Raw genomic sequence first — 19,382 nt, forward strand, 5'->3', positions numbered from 1 at the left:
ATACTGGAGACTGCAGAAAGACAGGCAGTGAGCATTCTCACGAGTGGCGAACAGGTCCACCTGAGGAGTCCCCCACGTCCGAAAGACGTGACGAACCACCTCCGGGTGAAGCCTCCACTCGTGGTCGGCAGAGAACTGTCGACTGAGACTGTCTGCACGAACGTTCAACACTCCGGCCAGATGATTTGCCATCAGACAAATCCGATGGTCCTGAACCCAGGACCAGAGGCGCAGAGCCTCTCTGCAGAGACACTGCAACCCCACTCCTCCCTGCTTGTTGATGTACCACATCGCGGTCGTGTTGTCCGTCAGGACCTGGATCGACCGACCGGGAAGGGAGGAAGGCCTTGAGCGCCAAACCTTTAGAGTGCCCAAAGCAGAGCCCTGCTGGGCAAGAGAAAGAAGAAAGAGGAGAACCTCTGAAAGAGGAGCAGAAAGGGGATCCACAGCCTTTGTTGTGCACCATGCCACAAATTTGTTCCACCTGCAGGCGTATACCGATTTTGTGGAGGGACACCTGGTAGTCAGAATGAGATTACAGACTTCAGGAGGCAAGTCAAATGGCCTCAACTGCCGCCGCTCAATCTCCACGCATTTAAGTGGAGACTGTACAGGTTCGGGTGGAGGACCGCCCCCTGCTGCTGCGACAGAATGTCCTCCTGAAGGGGCAGACGAATCGGGGGATCGACAGACATGCTGAGTAGCTCGGGATACCAGAACCTCCGTGCCCAGTCCGGAGCCACAAGGATGACTTGGGCCCGATCGCGCCTTATCTTCTTCAGCACTCTGGGCAGAAGTGGTATAGGCAGAAAGGTGTACAATAGACCGCAACTCCACTCGTGACGAAAAGCGTCTCCGAGTGAGTGCCGCCTTGGAAATTCCAACGTGCAGAACTGATGACATTGCGCGTTCTCTTCTGTGGCGAATAGATCTAACCAAGGCCCTCCCCACTGCTGAAAGAGGCCTTACGCCACGTCCAAGTTCAGGCGCCATTCGTGATCTATCATGGACTGACGGCTGAGTTCGTCCGCCCTGGCGTTCAGGGAACCTACCAGGTTTTGAACCACCAGGGTCACGCCCTGATATTCCAGCCACTGCCAGAGGCGCAGAGCCTCCTGGCATAGGGTCCACGACCCCACCCGTCCTGTTTGTTGCAGTACCACATGGCGGTAGTGTTGTCCGTGAACACCTGCACTACACTCCCGCGGACAGAGGGGAGGAATGCCTTCAGTGCAAGTCGGATCGTCCGCAGCTCCAGAAGGTTGATATGGAGCTGGGACTCCGCCGGAGACCAGAGGCCTCTGAACTCCGCCTCTCCCATGTGGCTTTCCCAGCCCTGGAGGGACGCGTCCGTCACAACTACGTGCTCCGGTTGGGGTAGGGAGAAGGATCTGCTGCTGACCCATACGCGGTCCGTGAGCCACCACTGCAACTGTCTTGCAGTGCCCTCCGAGATCACGACATGGTCGGACAAGTTGCCCTGATGCTGGGCCCACTGAAACATCAGGTCCCACTGCAGAGCCCGCATCCGCCACCTGGCGTGATGCACCAGAAGGATGCAGGAGGCCATCAGCCCCAGAAGCCGCAGCGTCAACCTGACTGAAACTCGGGATAAAGGCTGAAAGATCGGAATCAGAGCCTGAATATCCCGAACCCGATGTTAGGGAGGATAAACCCGAAACTGTGCCGAGTCTAGAACCGCTCCGATAAAGAGGAGCTTCTGAGAGGGACACAGGTGCGACTTCGGCACATTGATGGAGAACCCCAGCAGGTGCAGGAGGTCGGCCCTAGTCTGGAGGTGGCTGTCGACTGTCTGGGTCGAGCCCGCCTTCAACAACCAGTCGTCGAGGTAGGGGAAGACTGAAACTGCTAACATGCGCAGATGAGCTGCGACCACCGCCATCACTTTCATGAACACCCGTGGGGCGCTGGTAAGGCCGAAGGGGAGCACGGTAAACTGAAAGTGCTCGTGGCCTACCGTGAACCGCAGGTAGCGCCGCTGAGCCGGCAGGACGGGGATGTGGAAATAAGCATCCTGCAAGTTCAAGCCTACCATCCAGTCTCCTGGGTCCAGGGCAGCTAAGACCTGAGCCAGTGTCAGCATCTTGAACCTCTCCTTCCGGAGGAAGCCGTTGACGTTTCGCATGTCCAAGATAGGACGTAGGCCCCCTTTGCCCTTCTTGGGAACCAGAAAGTAGTGGGAGTAACAACCACACCCTACTTCATGCCCAGGAACGTGCTTGATGGACCCCTTGGCCAAGAGGGCCTTGACTTCCTCTCGCAGAAGATTTAAGTGATCCCCCGACACGTGGTGGTACTGCGGTGGCATGGCTGGAGGGGTCGCCTCGAAGGGGAGGGAGTAGCCCCTTCGGACGATTTGCAGCATCCACCTGTACGATGTGATGTCGCGCCAGTGGAGGAGGTGATGGCGAATTCTGCCCCCCACTGGCGTCTCGTGGGGCTAAAAGCTCGGACTAGGAAGGCTTTGAGGCAGATGCTGCGGGGGTGGATGTGGACTGGATGCGCCGTTGTCCCTGAGCCCCGCCACAGTGGTTACCACGTCCGCCACCGCGCTGGATGTTAGTCTGCGGCACGTGGCTGGCAGGATGTGTGGGGGCGCCCCTTCCTTGGCCACGAAAGGGGCGAAAGGTAGCAGATTGCTGGCGCGGGGCCGACAGGCCCAAGGACTCGGCCGTAGCCCTGGAGTCCTTAAAGCGCTCAAGCGCACTGTTTGCCTTGTCGCCAAAGAGGCCACGGCCATCAAACGGCATGTCCATAAGGGTATTTTGGACATCAGCCAAAAAGTTGGCGGACCTAAGCCAGGCGTGGTGACGAATCGCCACCGTCGTTGCCATCGCTCTACCCAGCGAATCCGTGGTATCCAGTCCACATCTGATGGAGTACCGTGCCGCATCTCGACCCTCCGCCAGGGCTTGGGCGAGTTTAGTCTGGGCCTCCTCCGGACATTGTGGCAGCACATCCGTGACCGTGTCCCACAGAGAGTGGGTATAACGGCCCAAGAGGCACGCGGTGTTAACTGACCGCAACCCCAAACTCAGGGAGGAGAACATCTTTTTGCCGTATTGTTCGTACCTCTTGGATTCCCGATCGGGGGGAGCCGTCGAGAATGCGGTCTGGGAGTTAGAGGCCTGTATGACCAGGCTCTCGGGGTGGGATCGGGGGACAGGAAGCAAGGGTCGCCCAGAGCCGGGCGGTGGCGTCTGGCCACGTTCCTATCTACAGGCGGATCTGTAGTGGGCCTGGACCAGGTGCCCAGAAGAACGTCAGACAAGGCCTCATTAAAAAGCAACAGAGGCTCCGAAGAGCTTGCTTGCGGTTTAAGGACTTCCGTGAGGGGGTTAGTCCTCACGGCCGCGACGGGGAGCTCAAGGGATAAGGCCTTGGCTGCCCGCGTCAACACCACACTATAGGCTGCCCCCTCCTCCGTAGCCACGGTAGGAGGGGAGACAAAGCCAGTGGCTGGCGAAGTGTCCAGACCACTGGCGTCCCCTAGCTCACCTGCCCAGTCCTGATAAGGCTGGCACTCACGTGCCAGAGGGTCCTCAGACCCCTCCCAATCCGCCTCGCCACCCATCCCCTGGTATTCAGGGTCAAATGATGGGGCCGGATCATAGAAATAAAAATCTCCCATCGGCGTCGAATGTGGCGTCGAGCGACACCGCTCCGGCGTCGGAACCGGACCGAGGGGAGGACTGGGGACAGCGTCGACCGTGGTTGGCGCCGGGGGCGACACCCTAGTAGCCGCGCCGGCGAGGTCGTAAGGTCGACCGGCAAAGACCCGGATTCGGGCCTGGATCTGGCAGAGCCCTGCGGCGTCGGGACCGAAGTCGCCGACGGCGCCGGGGCCGAAGCCCCCGACGGCGCTGGGGCCGAAGCCCCCGACGGTGCTGGGGCCGAAGCAACTGGCCCGCTTGGGCTCCCAGTCGGGGCCGCTGGGCCCGAAGGCGCCCCGGAACCCGACAGAGGAGTGAGCGACCTCATGGCCATGAGGAAGGCGTCGATCTCCTCCGGCGTCGTGTTCTGCCCAGGGACCGGCGGGTATGGAGCAAGCCGCGATGCCTGCGGCTCCGAAGGAGCCGCGTGGGCGGAGTCACCCGAACCCCCGGTCGCATCGTGCGAGCGTCGGGGGGAGTCGGAAGAGCGATGTCGCCTCTTCAACTTCTTGTGCCTCTTACCTGAGGACTTCCAAGCCGTGATGACTCCGGCCCCGCGACCGGTCCCTCTACCTCCTTCCGGACCGGGACCTCGAACGGTGCGGGGCCGACTGCCGGAGCTCGAGGCCCTTGCAGGACCGCTCCCACCTAGCCTTCGACGTCAAGGCCTGGCAGTTGGGGCACAACTTGTCATCGTGGTCAGGCCCCAGGCAATGAAGACACCGGCGATGGGGGTAGGTAACCGACATCAGTCGGTTGCAGTCGACGCAGAGTTTAAACCCAGGCATCCCTACCTGCACCATCGGAGTTGTTCAACTTAGAAAAATATGATCAAAAAGACCAAAAAGTTCAGCCAAAAAATGACTAAAGGGTACCACTGTTCCCGGATTGGCGCTTGCTGGCGCGGAAAAAATAGGAACTGACGTCAGCGCGCGAGGGCGGCGCCTAAGTACTCCAGCGACATCATCCCAGCGCCAACGACGCCGAGGACGGACGCGGACCGCAGACGACGCCTACCGACGCGCAAGTGTACTGCTACGCAAAAGTTTCCGGATCCAGTCTGACGCCTGGGGATATTCTAAGGTAAGGAATCTAATACTAACCTGTTTCTTTCAGATACAGTCATCAGCCAAATTAGAAAACATTTATCAACCAAAATAGTGATGCTACTGTGTCTTCGCTCTTGCTAGAGAGTTTTGAATGCTTGAGCTCTGGATTTAGCAGATATGTTTACCACAGAAAGTGCTACTTTTACCGGAGCAATACATACAAAATGTAGCCCTTTTTTTCATTCATCATCATTATTGCATCCTTATTTTGCATCATGCAACTTATATGTGCTAGGGCAGAGCAAGTCCTATGTTGTCAGAGATGCAACTGACCGTGCACAAGGCCTATTTTAACTTGCCTCTAGACACAATCTTTCACAGAGGTATCATCTCACTATACTTAGTTCTGGTTGAGGTTCTTACACTAATGGCAATTCAGCAGCACATTATTTGACCCCAATGCACTAGCAGAATTTCCTATAAATCAGATCCTGACTTTGCTTAACACCCGCGTTTTTATTGCAAGCCCTAGTCACCTTTCAGAGTGGCTGATCTAAGATGTGTATGAATCTGGACCAGACCGACCAACCTTTCAGAGAAGAATTCACTAGCACCTTTATTAAAGGCAAACTAGAAGCATCAATTAATTACTCAGAAATGCGACTGGTCATGTATATTATTCAAGTTCTCACTTGCCCATTGTCACATGGATAGCTCACCTAAGAATGCCACATATAATACGAGATCTAATATATATGACAGTAAATAATGCACCTAGTCAGGCTTGCAGAAGACTGCTCTCATTCAGAAATCATTCAATATACCAACATGTCACGTCTTTTAAGTACAACTTTATTATGTTCTTACCTGCAGCAACCGGAACATTTCATCTTGGAACATCTGTCTGACTGCTTCGGAGGAATTTTGTGGCTGAGTTCTGTGTTCCCTATCCGGGGTATCTGGTGGGCTGGTATTAACAGCAGCATGGATTTGCATAATTTGTGCATCGAAGACTGGCTTAGTTGGGGAGGAATGTCCATCAGATAAAGCAGGCACAGGAGGCTGCCTGTCAATGAAGAGAGCCAGGAAACACATAGGTGCAGAGAGTTAAAAGTCATGAAAATAATAACACAAGTCAATCCATAGCAACTATAGCACTGTTACTTTTTTACAACTGGAACATCAGTAGCCCACTGTGCTGACCAACAGACATGAAATAAAATGGCATAAAACAAAGCTGGGTGAGCATTCGATTGAGGTACTGGAGATGTAAGCAATCTAAACACAGAGCTGTGAAAACAGAGAGCTGTTGCAATGTAAAAAAAAGTACTTCAAATCTTTCTTAAACTCTACATTAGAGGGATCAAAATAATGGGCAACCATCTTAATCACTCATGAAAAAGAAACATCCCAAAATGGTGAACATTCAAGCTACTAAACTCACTAGACATCCCAAAATAATTACCTCCAACAAATAATGAGATGATGTTTATGGCTTTATATTCCTGCTGCCCTTATCAAAACTGGTGCCCATGAACCTCTTAGTCTACAAATTTTAAGCTCCCTGAGAAGCTCTAAGGCATCAGTTCTCAGCTCTAAAGTTGTAGTTAAATAAACCCCCTCTTGAAAAATCTAAATCTTGATCTTGGCAACTACTAAAACCTGAAAAATGTTACCAAACTTTCTTACTGGGCAGTAATCATTAAAAAGGTAGTGCCCAGTCAACTCTTAGCCCAAATCTCGAACAATAACCTCTTGAATATATTTCAATCCGACTTCTACCCCAATTGCAGGCCTGAAAAAGCAACAATTCAACTACTCAATTACTTCCACCAATCTCTGGATGATGGAAAGATCAGCTTTCTTTCATTTCTTGATTTGTCAGTAGCACTTGGACCCACTGACCACTACATCACCTCCTGAACATCATCTTAACCACAACTGATCGGAAAAACTCCATCTAACCAGTGGATTACCATAAGGATCAACCCTTCTACTGCTACTTTTTTTGTTGTTAACCCATTTATTGCGTTTTCAATATTGAAAATGCCATACATATGTTTACCACACATAAATACAGCCAAATCATAAGGGTACATTAATGATACTGAGGCAGCATTACATGCAATAATCACAAAACAGGCTGCATAGGATGAAGTGCATTGGGGATCTCTCCCGAGGAAAGTGTGACCTCCTGTGTGTGTAACCAAGAAAAGAAAGATATGGAGATAACCAGCTGCCAACCTGGGGTGAGTGACAAGGGGGGAAGGGGAGGGTTGAGCGGGTGCATGTTGATGCTTCCTTAGTAGCTGGGGCTACAGGCCTAGGTGAGGGAGAGCGCATAGTGGCACTGTGAGAGGTTACCGGTGTGCAATGTACATGTGTCCAGTGAAGGTGGTCTCGAGCGAGAAGGTCTACCTCAGTCCCTAGAGAGGGCAGTCAGCCAGGAGCCACAGGTGAACAGCAGGGATGCAGTGTCATTGTCAATTGTTTGACGAACGCAATGGAGCAACATGGCCTATTCAGGGGAGATGGGGGGGGTCGACGCACTCTACGCACCTCCTCATTATGGAGCGCATCTTCCTCTGCAGCGCCCCACTTATTCACTGCCCCTTTCCCGGCCGCTACAGGTGGTCCAGCGAGAGCGCACCACTGCAGTGTGATTCCTCGCTTGGCTAGAAGGAGGGCCAGAGCTTCAAACCATGACTGAACTTTGTGATGCTACCTGCTTCTAAATATACCTAACAAGCAGGCTTTCCAGGAAGAGAGGTTAGGAAGCTCCGTGACCTCGTGCAGTGTAGCATGGATAGTGTCCCAATAGTGTTGCAAGGCAGGACAGGCCCAAAACATGTGTAGGAATGCTGCGCGAGCGGCCAGGCAATGAGGGCAAGAAAACTGTGACTCTGGTTAGTGGCGTTGCAGCTGCGCCTGCTTCAGGTAGGCCTGGTGCAGAAAAACAAATGGTATATTTTTGAAGCAGGAGTTCTGGGTAACCTTCTTCGGGAATTCTAGAGTGCGCTCCCACACTTCATCACGTAGTGGTTTCCTAAACACCTCCTCCCATTTGTGACGCAGCGGAACAAGTGGGGCAGGTGTTAGTTCCTGGATGGCCTTGTATATCCAAGTGATAAGGTAACGCCAGGGCCCGTAGTCAGTACTGTGTGGACAATGGATGAGTAGCGGGCTCGCCCTCACATCGATCCCAGAGATGCTGGTAGTCAAGTAGGAGTTGCCTGTGGAGAAGGAATGCACTAGGGTGAGTACGCTCTCTTCTGCCAGCTTATCGAAAGGGAGAAGTTGTCCCTAAAAAAAAAGGGACTCTACTTTAAGTAGCGACAGTTCCCGGGTAGTGTAGTGGCCCCCACCTCGCGTTAGGACAACCAGCGGGCAGCAGGGGGTTACAATGCGGGGCTCTTCGGGATAGAAGATGAATTCCGAGCATACAGGCCTTCGCTACAGTTACCTGCATTGAATGGGTCGAGGCAGGCTGGGCACCCAGTAAGAGCAGACGGTAGATTGCCAGCAACAATAAAGGTCCAGCTTCAGTAGAGGCCTCTCCCAGGTAACGCCCCGCTGTCCAGCAAGATAACCACTGGAGCTGCGCTGCTAGAAAATATGCCTCAAATCTGTGGCGGCTGGTAAGTTTTGGGGGAAGGGGGCAGACGGGACACACACACACATGCTCACATACACATAACTAGGGCTGTAAGTGGGGGGGGTGCTGTAGGGGGCTGAGCCCCCCAGTTTTTTGGGGGGGCCTAGAAAGGAGGCTCTATTTGCAGGCCTCAAAGGTCAAAGGTAGGGTGAGCAGATGTCCCGGTTTTTGTTTGGTGTTACTAGTGGGTAACATGTCTTGATAGTGAAATACTGCCAATTTCGATTTCGTTTTTCACTATTGAAAGGCTATCTTGCCCATAGGATAACATAGGGAATGCTGTGTGACATGTTTACCTGCATATCTTCCCATAACGGCAAGATAGACATATGGAATCTGATATCCCTGAACTCAGAATTTAATAACACATCCTTTAGTGAAGATGGTTTTTAAATTCTATGTTTGAAAATAGCACTTTTAGAAAGTGGCTATTTTCCTGTTCAACCTTTCTGTTTGCCTCTGCCTGGTTGTGTACTGACTGTCTGGTTTGTGAGTGACAGGAGCTGGGGGCGGCTCCAGGAGGCTGGTTGAGTCAGCACAAGGCTGAATAGACCCATCTGCATGTAGAGTGGTGGGAGGAGTAGCACCTGGGTCTCAATAGGGCTGTGCCTGCCTGCCACAATGCTGGCTCCACCTTCTGCGGTGCGTCTGATGGCCCTGGCCCACACTCACAAAGGAAGAAGAGGTGCACTGGCAGAGTGCACCCAGAACTGGTTTAGATTAGGTCCAGGACCCATCACACAAGAAGAGCACATACTTTTGGGGTATAAAAGTAGGACTGGGGCCCCAGTAAAAATAGATTGGGAAACTTTGTGATCAAGAAGGAATCCGTGCTGAGTGTCTGGGAGCTGACCTACACTTGCTGTGCTTGCTGAGGAAGGGACTGTCTGCTGAGTGCTGTGTCCCCCTGACTTGAAGAGGATCTGTGCTGTGTGCTTTGCCCCTCTGAAACCTGCCTGTCTCCAAGGGCCTAAGAAGAGCTGGGAACTCAGGGATACAAAAGTTCTCCAGCACCCACCCTTCCAGCTGCTGTGTGGATCTCTGCGCTGTGCCTTCGTGAAGCTGCCCCCTGTGAAATCTGTCTCGGTGTGCTCATCGGCACACAGCTGGGGCTTAAGGTCGTGAGGCCTGCTCTGCCTCAAACGTGATCTGCCCCAGGATCGAGTCCCTTGGGCTCTGTGTGTGTGTATTAACGCACCGCTGAGGAACTTTGGAGCGCCTGCTTTGCCCCGAGCGCTGTGTGCGCATTGACTCCACCGCCGCCCCTCGAGCTGTGTGGTGTGCCCGAGGCCGGGTTCGCCGCCCTGAGAAGGAGCCTTGAAAATACCCTGCCAGTATTCACCACCACCGGCCCGGGATCGTCATTTCCGAGCCGCGCTCGGATTGGTCACAGCAACGAGGATTTCCCTCAGCAACGCGGAGGTTCGTCAGGCAGAGCTACGTTGCGTCTGGAGAGGCGCAAGGCATCCCCTAGCAACCGGGGTTCCCTTGCGCTCGTCATCGAGGAAAAGAGCTGCCTGAACCTGAGGCCGAGGCGCGTCCCACCGGCGACAGCGGCTTCACCGGAGATCAGCGCGGACCGCAGAGCCCCCTTCACATCCTAAGGTAACCGGTAACCGGAGTTTGCAGAGGAGTGGAGATTATGATCACACGTGCTACCGGCGGGCCTGCCTTCTCTTTACAGGTTGCCCTGTTGCTACTTACCTGTTAAAGGTGTAACGAAACTTGAAGGTGCCCCCCTGCAAAGTACCTGGAGGGGGCCCCCTCTGACCACACGCATGAGCTTGGGGAGCCCTGCATCGTGGGGGATGTGGGGGGCCTTTGTTACACCACTGGGGGGAGATCCATATTCAAGACTTCTTCTGGACTTTAGCCCAATAGCTGCCCTCGCTTTCCAGTTTATAATTCAGTTCACATCTGGATGGCAGCCCTCGCAGTTGCTCATTGTCGCCCTCTCTTTTTCTTGGGTCACCGTTAGCACCTCTCCTGCCATGCCCCTTTGTAGTGTGTTTGCAGCAGTGCGCCGGGTCCTTCAGTCAGATTCCTGGCACGCCCCCGGGTCACTGTTGTACCACTCACTGCTGAAACCAGTACGGCTTGTTTCATAAGGAATCTATTCCTTGTTATACGCCCAGTATTATCTGTACAGCACATGCCCTCAGTCCTACAGTCAGTCAGCTTTCCTCCCCTTTGAGCACCACGACAGGGGATGCTGTCTCTTGAAACAGAGCTGTGCAAAGGAGGTGGGCTCCAGTTCGACACTGCTCTTCTGCTCCCATTCCCTGGTTCTCTAAAGACAGAGGGATTCTCTTTCTCACCTGATTTCTGGGCCTGTTGGCACTTTCCATCCTGTGCACCTGTTGGCACTTTCCATCCTGTGCATTAGTGCAGAGATTGAGGGATTCATGAGTCCGAATCTTGACAGCAATTCATGTTAGAATTATTCCCATCACCTTGTTGGTAGTTGTGGCGGACTCCCTAAATGCAGCGGCTACGCCCAGTTGTGGGTACCACGCTCAGTTGTCATAGGAACCAAGCTATACCTCTCTGATGAGACCTAAGTACGTTCTGCTGACCCAATCTCTAGTTACACATTAGTTGCCGCAACTAATCCATTGCAGTGTAATAAGAAGGTGTTTTACAGTTGTGATATATGGGAAAACGCTACTTTGGGTGATTCTGTGACTTGATGCGACTTCATGATTTTCTTAAGCACACAATACTAGTTATCTTGATTTAGACCACACCCCTACTTGGATAGGCCACCCCCCTTTAAGAAGTTTGCCACGCCCCTTTTAGAGCACCCCCCGTTTTTCCCCCCACTTAAAGTTGACCGCACAACTTGTGATCAATCACACAAGGGTGTTGATTGTTGGCGATTTTAATTATTGGCCCGAGAACAGCAAGGAAGATTCCTTGTCTCGTGACTTCACAGACACCTTGGTCAGCTTAAACTGCACTCAGCACATACATACGGCCACGCACACTAAGGGCCAAATTTTAGATCAAGTGTGGACGCAGAACTTAACCATCTCTCCTATAACTATTATTCCTTGCGCATGGTCCGACCACTACCTGATCATGTTCACAACCCCGATTATCAGCCCAGGTAACTCCATTAAACCGGGCAGCATGACAGCCAGGACTTGGAACCAAGCAAACATAGAGCAATTTCACACAATATTAGCCAATACAGCCCCCCTGACTCAAGACTGCTCAACTTCCAGTCAGGCCACCAATCTTTCCATCTGGCTAGAGAATGCTTGCAACACAGTGGCTCCTTATAAAAAAATTAAATCACGAAGACCCCACGACGCCCAAAAGTGGTTTTCCCCAGAGCTCAAAGAAGCAAAATTAAAACTTCGTCAAGCTGAACGGAGGTGGAGATGTCACTACAAGCCTGAACTTAAACTAACTTACTTACTCCTCCTCAGAGCATACAAATCCTCCATACTTGTGTGCAAAACGGAGCATTTCTCCGCAAAAATTGCGAACTCAGCTAATAAGGCAAAGGAAATCTTCGCTATTGTCGAGGAATTAACTAGCCCGGCCAGAGTAACGGCACAGCCCGAGCAATCTCAGCAGCTCTGTGACTCACTAAATCATTATTTCTTCGAAAATTACTGTAATAAAATCAAGTATTCCCCATTCTAATATTTCCTTCACTTCTAGCCCCAGCAGTCAAACCCCTGTTGCTTTCAATCAATTCTTGCCTATCACTTTTGATTCTTTCTCTGATTTAATGATTAAAGTCAAGTCAGGCTCCCCTCTCGACAGCGGCCCTCCCCACATTTTGCGTGAAGCTTTCACGGCCTGCCCTGATCCCCCTATTTCTCTCCTTAATTCTTCTCTTAGTAGTGGACAGGTCCCGGAGTCCTTTAAAGTGGCAGAGATTATTGCTATCTTGAAGAAACCTGGTGCAAACCCCCTGGTCATGAGTAACTACCGCCCGATCTCCCTCTTACCTTATCTTGGCAAGATCTTGGAGTCCCATGTAGCAGGTTGCCTGAGCTCCTTTGTAGAAGCATCCTCTCTCCTAGATTCTAACCAGGCCGGATTTCGTCCTGCCCACTCGACCGAAACAGTCATCCTGTCGGTCATGGACGATCTTCGCAGAGGAGCAGATCAAAACATCTCACAGGCTTTAACCCCTTCGCTGCGGGGCTAATTCCCCCGCAGCGCAGGGGGAGGGGGGCTGGGCACGGCGCCGCAGTGCTCATGACGAGCCCAGGCTCGTCATGCAGCATGGTGCTCCTGTGCTGGTGACGAGCCTGGGCTCGTCATGACCACACCCGTTCCTTAAAACGCTCAGCACAGCGGGGGAATTATCCCCGCGTGTAAGCGTTCTAACTGTCATGACGAGCCCAGGCTCGTCACCAGCACACGAGCACCGTGCTGCATGACGAGCCTGGGCTCGTCATCAGCACTGAAGGGGTTAATTCTCCTTGATCTCTCGGCAGCATTTGATACGGTCGACCACAACATCTTGGCCGACCGTGTCCGAAGCGCAGGGGTCGAAGGTCAAGCACTGAAATGGCTCCAATCGTTTCTGTCAGACAGGTTTCAATCTGTTCGTTTGGGCCATTATAGCTCCACGAAAGGCAGACTCCCTTGCGGAGTCCTGCAGGGCTCCTCTTTATCTCCCCTTTTGTTTAACCTCTACATGCAACCTTGATCACTGCCTTGAGGGAGAGGAACGTGCTGGTCTTTAACTATGCAGATGATTTGCAATTAATTTTCAATCTACACTCTTCCAGTTCATCTGAACTCCACCTACGTGATACCATGACTTATATTAGCAACTGGATGAACCTGAACCTACTCAAGCTAAACCCGAACAAAACTGAGTTGATCTTGACTGGTGGTAACAACAGTCCTTGGAACTCCAACTTTTGGCCTATCCACTTGGGATCTCCCCCACCCCGGCAGCAACGGCGAAGAGCTTGGGGATCACGATAGGAAAGGATCTATCTATGAACCCTCAAATCAACTCAGTGGTTTCGGCTTGCTTCTTTACGCTGCGGAAAATAAAGAGGATAATAAGATTCCTCTCGAAAGAAGCAGCCACTTTGGGAGTCCAGGCGCTAATTATTTCCAGACTGGATTATGCAAATTCCCTGTATGCCGGCATCCCAGCCTATCAAGTGCAACGCTTACAACTGATACAGAACCATGCAGCCAGGCTTATTTTGGAACTTTCCTCTCGCCACCATGTCAAACCCCTGCTGCAACAATTACACTGGCTCCCTGTGAGCCAACGTTGTGCATTTAAATTAGGCTGTATTGTCCACAAAGCTTTGATGGACAATGGCCCGGCATTCATATCCAGCAAAATTAAGAAATACAGTCCGTCCCGCACCCTTCGATCGTCCTGCCACTGCCTCCTGAGCACCCCAAGATATAAACGAAACAAACATGGCGGGCTGTGCTTCTCAATGCTGGCTCCCCAGTTCTGGAACTCTCTTCCTATCTCCCTACGTCTAATTGACAACCATCTTCAATTTAGGAAGCAGCTTAAAACCTGGCTCTTCACGTCTGCCTACTCCATCTAAACCTCCTTCGCGCTGCGCCCTGTCCCTAAGCGCCAAGAAACCTAACCGGTGTATGTTGCGCTATAGAAATAATTTTTAACATAACATAACATAAAGCCCTGCACATAACACTCACAACCAGGCACACACACACACACACAAACACATTTATTCACAACATTCTTTCCCAAACATTCATACATGCACGCACGCACCAAATATAAAATGAAAATAAATCACACTTACCTTCAGCCAGCTCTGCCCTGCCTCGGAGGTTCCAGGAGGCTTGGGACTGCTGCCTTCCCTCATTGGCTGACCTTAGGTCAGCCAATGAGGGAAGGCAGCAGTCCAATCGTCATCACAGAGTGGGATGGGGTCAGGGAGACTACTGACCCCACACCACTCTGTGATGAAGTGTCACTGATTGACACTCGACCCTGGGCACTTTAGGGCTTAAAACTGAAGTGCCCAGGTGCGAGGCAATCAGTGACGCTATCTCTCGGCACTGAGGGGAGGGCCTCACTAACCTTTGCTGAGCTGAGAAATTCACGCCCAACGGAGCTGTGACTTTCTCAGCCCAGCAAAGTTCAGTTAAGGCAGCCAGGAGCCAGCGCTAAAGGCGCACGTGTGTCTCCTGGCCGCTTAAACTGAAAGTGAATAGTGTCTGTCAGGGGAGGCGTTTTACTGATAGCAGCTGTGCACTCGGCCGGGCTTTGCTCCGCCGTGGTGTCTCTGGCCGGGCTTGGCTCCGCAATTATCTTCCTGCACCGTGGTGTCCTCGGCCGGGCTTGGCTCCGCCAGGGGGACGCTGTGCCTACAACCCCCAGCTGCCTCAGCGCTAAGGGACGCCGCACACGCAGAAGGGCAGCGCCGGGAGACGCATAAAGGAGAACACGCCTCCTCGTCCCGCGGGACGCGCGCGGGAGCGCCCGGGGCTAAGCCCGGGCAAAGGGCGGGCCCTCTGTGGCCCTCAGAGGCCAGAGGAGACTGGACTGGGCCAGGGACCCTGTATCGCCTCATCCATAAGGTTATCGTGCCGTGTGCACGTAAGACTCCACTTTTAAAATTGTTAGTATTTTTGTGTTATCATTTTTCTTGTGAGTGTATAGACTAGAGAGTATTTGTGTGTATGGTAATAGCCTCATCACTTATGATGTCTAAACCCAAAACAGATAAGGTGATGGTAGGCCCTGCGTCTATGGATAATTTTCTGGTCAGGAAAGTTAACCAGATTAACAATAGTAGACGTGCATCGTTGGGGAAGGATTCTAGGACAGGGGACTTACTAGAAATATCTCCTGACATTACTCCACCTATAGATTCTGATGCTAATACTAATAATGTTATTCCCATTGATCCTCCAGTACCCATTACAGTGAGTGTTGATGTCTATTCTGACCCATTGGTACAGTTGATTGATGAAATCGGTGTATTGAATGAGACCCAAACTGAAGCTAGGCCCCTGAGAACTTGTAGAACTGTATCTCAAAAAAATAATGGTAAACATAATAATTCTAAGGCTAATAAAAAGGATGGCAAAAAGTCTAGCTGCCCTGCTGCAATAACTCCTTTTGTCTTTACAGGCAGTAATGGTAGTGGGGGTAATTTAAATTCTGATTTATTTGCCTCCTTTATAAAAAACCTTGAAGTTTCTTTAACAACAAAATTAGAAGAGTTTATTAAACCTCTAATTAACAGGATTGATAACTTAGCAAAGGAAGTTACAAGGCTGGGTGGTCTGTTATCATCACAAAAAACTGTAACATCTGGTGGCACAGTTCATTGTGGGGGGAAAGGGAAAGATTCTGCTGAAGTTAATGACACACGGAACATGGGTAGGGGGAATACTGCTGTAGCCGCACCAGCAGGGCCTGATAGACCCAATATACGGGATGCCCCAGTGGTATCGGCTTCGCAGCCACAACCATCGATAACACCACAAAACAGTAGAACCCCCAGACCCCCAAAGTATAACCGTTATTTAAATCTACCACCGGATTGTGCTCCATTTGTGGCAGTACTGACAAATGTTCCCCCTTGTGGCACACATCCTGCATCTCCTTATGATGAATCACACAGTTCCCTGAAAAACAAGACGGTGGCGTGGCTTAATAAAAACTGTGGTTTTCCCATCGCATATTCTGACCACATAATGGCAGTTAGACGCGTAAATTGGGTGGGACCTTCTAAAAAATCTGGCTCTGGAGACTGTATAGTCATTAATTTCAAGCAACCTCAGCATGTGGCAACTGTTCTCTTGAGAGCTTCTTCACTGGTGTATAATGTAAACAGCATTTGTGTACGCCCCTTGGGTTATTTCTATGCACACCTCTGCAAACCCACACCACAACAGAGTTTAACCAGGCAGGGGCTTGAACCTTATACTCCTGTTCAAGATACCCAATTCTTTTATAACATCACGAATTCTTGTAGGTCAGGCGGACTGAATAATGTTTATAATAGGAGTACCAGTGCTGGCCATTACCGTCATGACTCGGATCTAATTACACAGAACAGGTATGAGGCATTATCTGGGCTTGAGATGTGCGACTGACGGATGGCACCTGCGGCTCAGGACACTGTGGCTACAGGTGAACTTACAAATATAGATTCAGATAACATGGTGGCCACTAACCCAGGATGTCATGTTGTTTCCTGGAATATCGCCGGTCTTGCGACAAAAATGTGTGATGTAAATTGGGTGACCTATATGAAACAGTTCTCAATCATCTGTTTACAAGAAACCTGGGAGGTGGGTTGCAACCTCTTTCTGGAAGGTTATAAGGCCTTCTATGTACCAGCTTTGCCATCCTTAAGGGGTAGGCCGAAGGGGGGCCTTGTAATTTTCATCTCTATATTAATACCTTGTGGAGTACGTAGAATTGAAGCCAAGCATACAGGTGTAATGGGCTTGGCCTTATCTGGTGGAAATGTTTGTGTGGGTTTAGTGAACTTCTATAATGCTATCTATGATAGTGAGGCCAGGAATGATATTTCTATACTAAATTCTTTTGTTTCTAATAACATGAAAGACCTTGGTCATAACTTGTTGATTATGGGGGACTTCAATTTGCATCCTTGTATAGACCCATTACATAAGCGTTTACCAGAAATGTTTTGTGAACGTGCATGTTATCTCCATATGGAACACACTAAGGAGGGGGAACTGTGCAACGATCTAATGGATGACCTTGACCTTTCACTGGCCATGTCTCTTAAAGACCCTCTATACTGTTTTGATACCCCAACCTTTAAGGGACATGGTAGGGGCACCTTTATAGACCATATACTGGTCTCTCGGACGATGCAAAATGTTATAGACTCTTTTTGCATTGTTTCAAGTGCATTCAGTGATCACAATCCTCTAACAATCTGTTTAAAATGTCCCTGGGTAAAGAAGGGAAATAAGACCATCAGTCAAGGCAGTCTGGGAACAACTGATGGGAGGAGGAGGCTAAAATGGTCTATGGTTTCTGCAGATATCCTTTACAAAACAATTGCTGAAAAGTGTACAGAGGACATTGAAGTTTGCATGACCGAGGGGGGCGACCCCAGGCTAGTGTTAGAGTCCTATCAAAATGTGTCGGAGAAGGTGTCAGCGCTTCTTACTGTCCCTAACAAAAATCAGCCTAAACTAGGCCCGAAATGGTTTAGTCATGATTGTACTAAAGCTGCTCGCAATTTGAGGGTAGCTTTGTCAGCTTCACCAAGGAATCAGGAGGAGGTAAAAGCTTGTAGAAAAGAATATAAGGCTACTACTGTCGCCCGCAAGGAGTTCCTCAGGAGGGAGGCTTGGCAGGAACTACTTGATCCCTCCACCCTGAAGTGCAGCACCAAGTTCTGGGCACAGGTTAAAAAACCTTTTTTGACCGATGCTCCTTGTGACGAACTTGCTTGCTGCATAACAAAAGAAGAATGGGAAAGCCACTTTAAAAGCCTGTACTACTCAGAGGGTGCTGGAATCAGGGCTACTGTTCCCCACGTTGGAAGCAGTAGTATAACATTTGAAAAAAGCGAGGTTTTGTATGCCATTATGGGCCTCACGGCAAATAAAGCGCCTGGTCCTGATGGAATTCCGCCGGACCTTTACAAATATGATCCAGCTTTCTGGGCTCCAATTCTGGCTGCTGTTTTTAACGCTGCGGCTAGTGTGGGTTGTCCGGGAACGTGGGGATTATCAACCATAGTCCCGGTCTTTAAAAAAGGCGACAGGGGAAGTCCTCTTTGTTATAGACCAATATCCCTGATCGACTCAATGGTTAAAATTATGGGGAGAGTCTTGCTTCAACGTCTAGTAAGTTGGTCGACTGAAAATAATATTATGTCGGCTTCCCAATATGGCTTTTGTGAAGGCCGGTCCACCATAACTCAGTGCCTTAATTTGTTTCTTATCTTAAACAAATACACTGTTGTACAAAATGGAACAATTCACCTAGCCTTCATGGATCTGTCGTCACCCTTCGACTGTGTTAACAGGGGGAGGCTGTGGCAGACCATGATGGACAAAGGCGTTGACAGGGGGATTGTGGATTTCCTTGCGGACCTACACAATGACACAAGGGCCAATGTGAGGTTCTCAGCGAATGGGGATATCACAGGCAATTTCTGTATTAATAAAGGAGTACGACAGGGGTGTATCCTGGCCCCATTTCTTTTTAATTTTTACATAAATGACTTAGAGTCTGAATTGCAAGAGATAAAATCAGATTGTCCGAGAGCTGGTGCGAGGGGTATTCCACTACTTTTATACGCTGATGACGCGGTTTTAATATCACGAACAGAGAAGGGTCTCCAAGCACTTCTGAATGCTTTTAATCATTTTATGTCTGAAAGGGACCTTATGGTCAACAATTCGAAATTTTTTATTATGCATGTTGGCCGTCAACCAAAAAAGAAGTTCGTTTTTAAATTAAATGTTGTTGTGATTCCTGTCACTAATACGTTTTCATATTTGGGTATTTTATTTGATACTAAGCTAAGTTGGGCTCCGCATTTGGCCAGGAAGAAGGGTGAATTGATCAGAGTGAACGCATCAATTTTTAATTTTGCCAGTAAATTGGGGAAAAAACCGACAGAGGCCATGATGCAACTATATAATGCTAAATCTATATCCACCGCAGTCTACGGCAGCGAGCTATGGGGCTATAAAAATAATGAACAACTGCAAATAGCCGAAAATAATTTTTTTAAACGCTTGCTGTGTGTCCCAGGTAGTACACCGAACTTAGCTGCACATGAAGAGCTTGGTTGTCAGTATATCTCAGATATTGTCGGTCGGTTAAGTGAGGATATTCCCTTAACCCACCAGAAACTGGAAGATCTTGTATCAATGGACCATGCTATGTGTGTACCCTGGCTCAAATATTTGAAGTCCCAATTTTTGAAGCTTGGCCGCCTAAATTTGTTTGAAAATCCGAAGGATATAGTTAAGGGTGATGTGGCAGCAATTAAGAGGGTCTTTTTTATGAATTGT

General features: G+C 50.3%; 1 protein-coding gene across 4 annotated transcripts in view; it reads right to left on the reverse strand.

Moving 5' to 3' along the window:
* CPLANE1 (ciliogenesis and planar polarity effector complex subunit 1) overlaps window positions 1-19,382 on the reverse strand; it is a 2,766,109-nt gene that overhangs the window by 1,225,682 nt on the left and 1,521,045 nt on the right. For all 4 annotated transcript variants that reach the window (XM_078674971.1, XM_078674972.1, XM_078674970.1 and 1 more), the window contains exon 32: window positions 5,591-5,789. In XM_078674971.1, coding sequence (XP_078531097.1) covers window positions 5,591-5,789 — 199 coding nt within the window. The remainder of the gene's footprint in view (window positions 1-5,590; window positions 5,790-19,382) is intronic.

Source organism: Lissotriton helveticus, chromosome 2_1 (genome assembly GCF_964261635.1).
Source record: "Lissotriton helveticus chromosome 2_1, aLisHel1.1, whole genome shotgun sequence".
Classification (NCBI taxonomy): domain Eukaryota; kingdom Metazoa; phylum Chordata; class Amphibia; order Caudata; family Salamandridae; genus Lissotriton; species Lissotriton helveticus.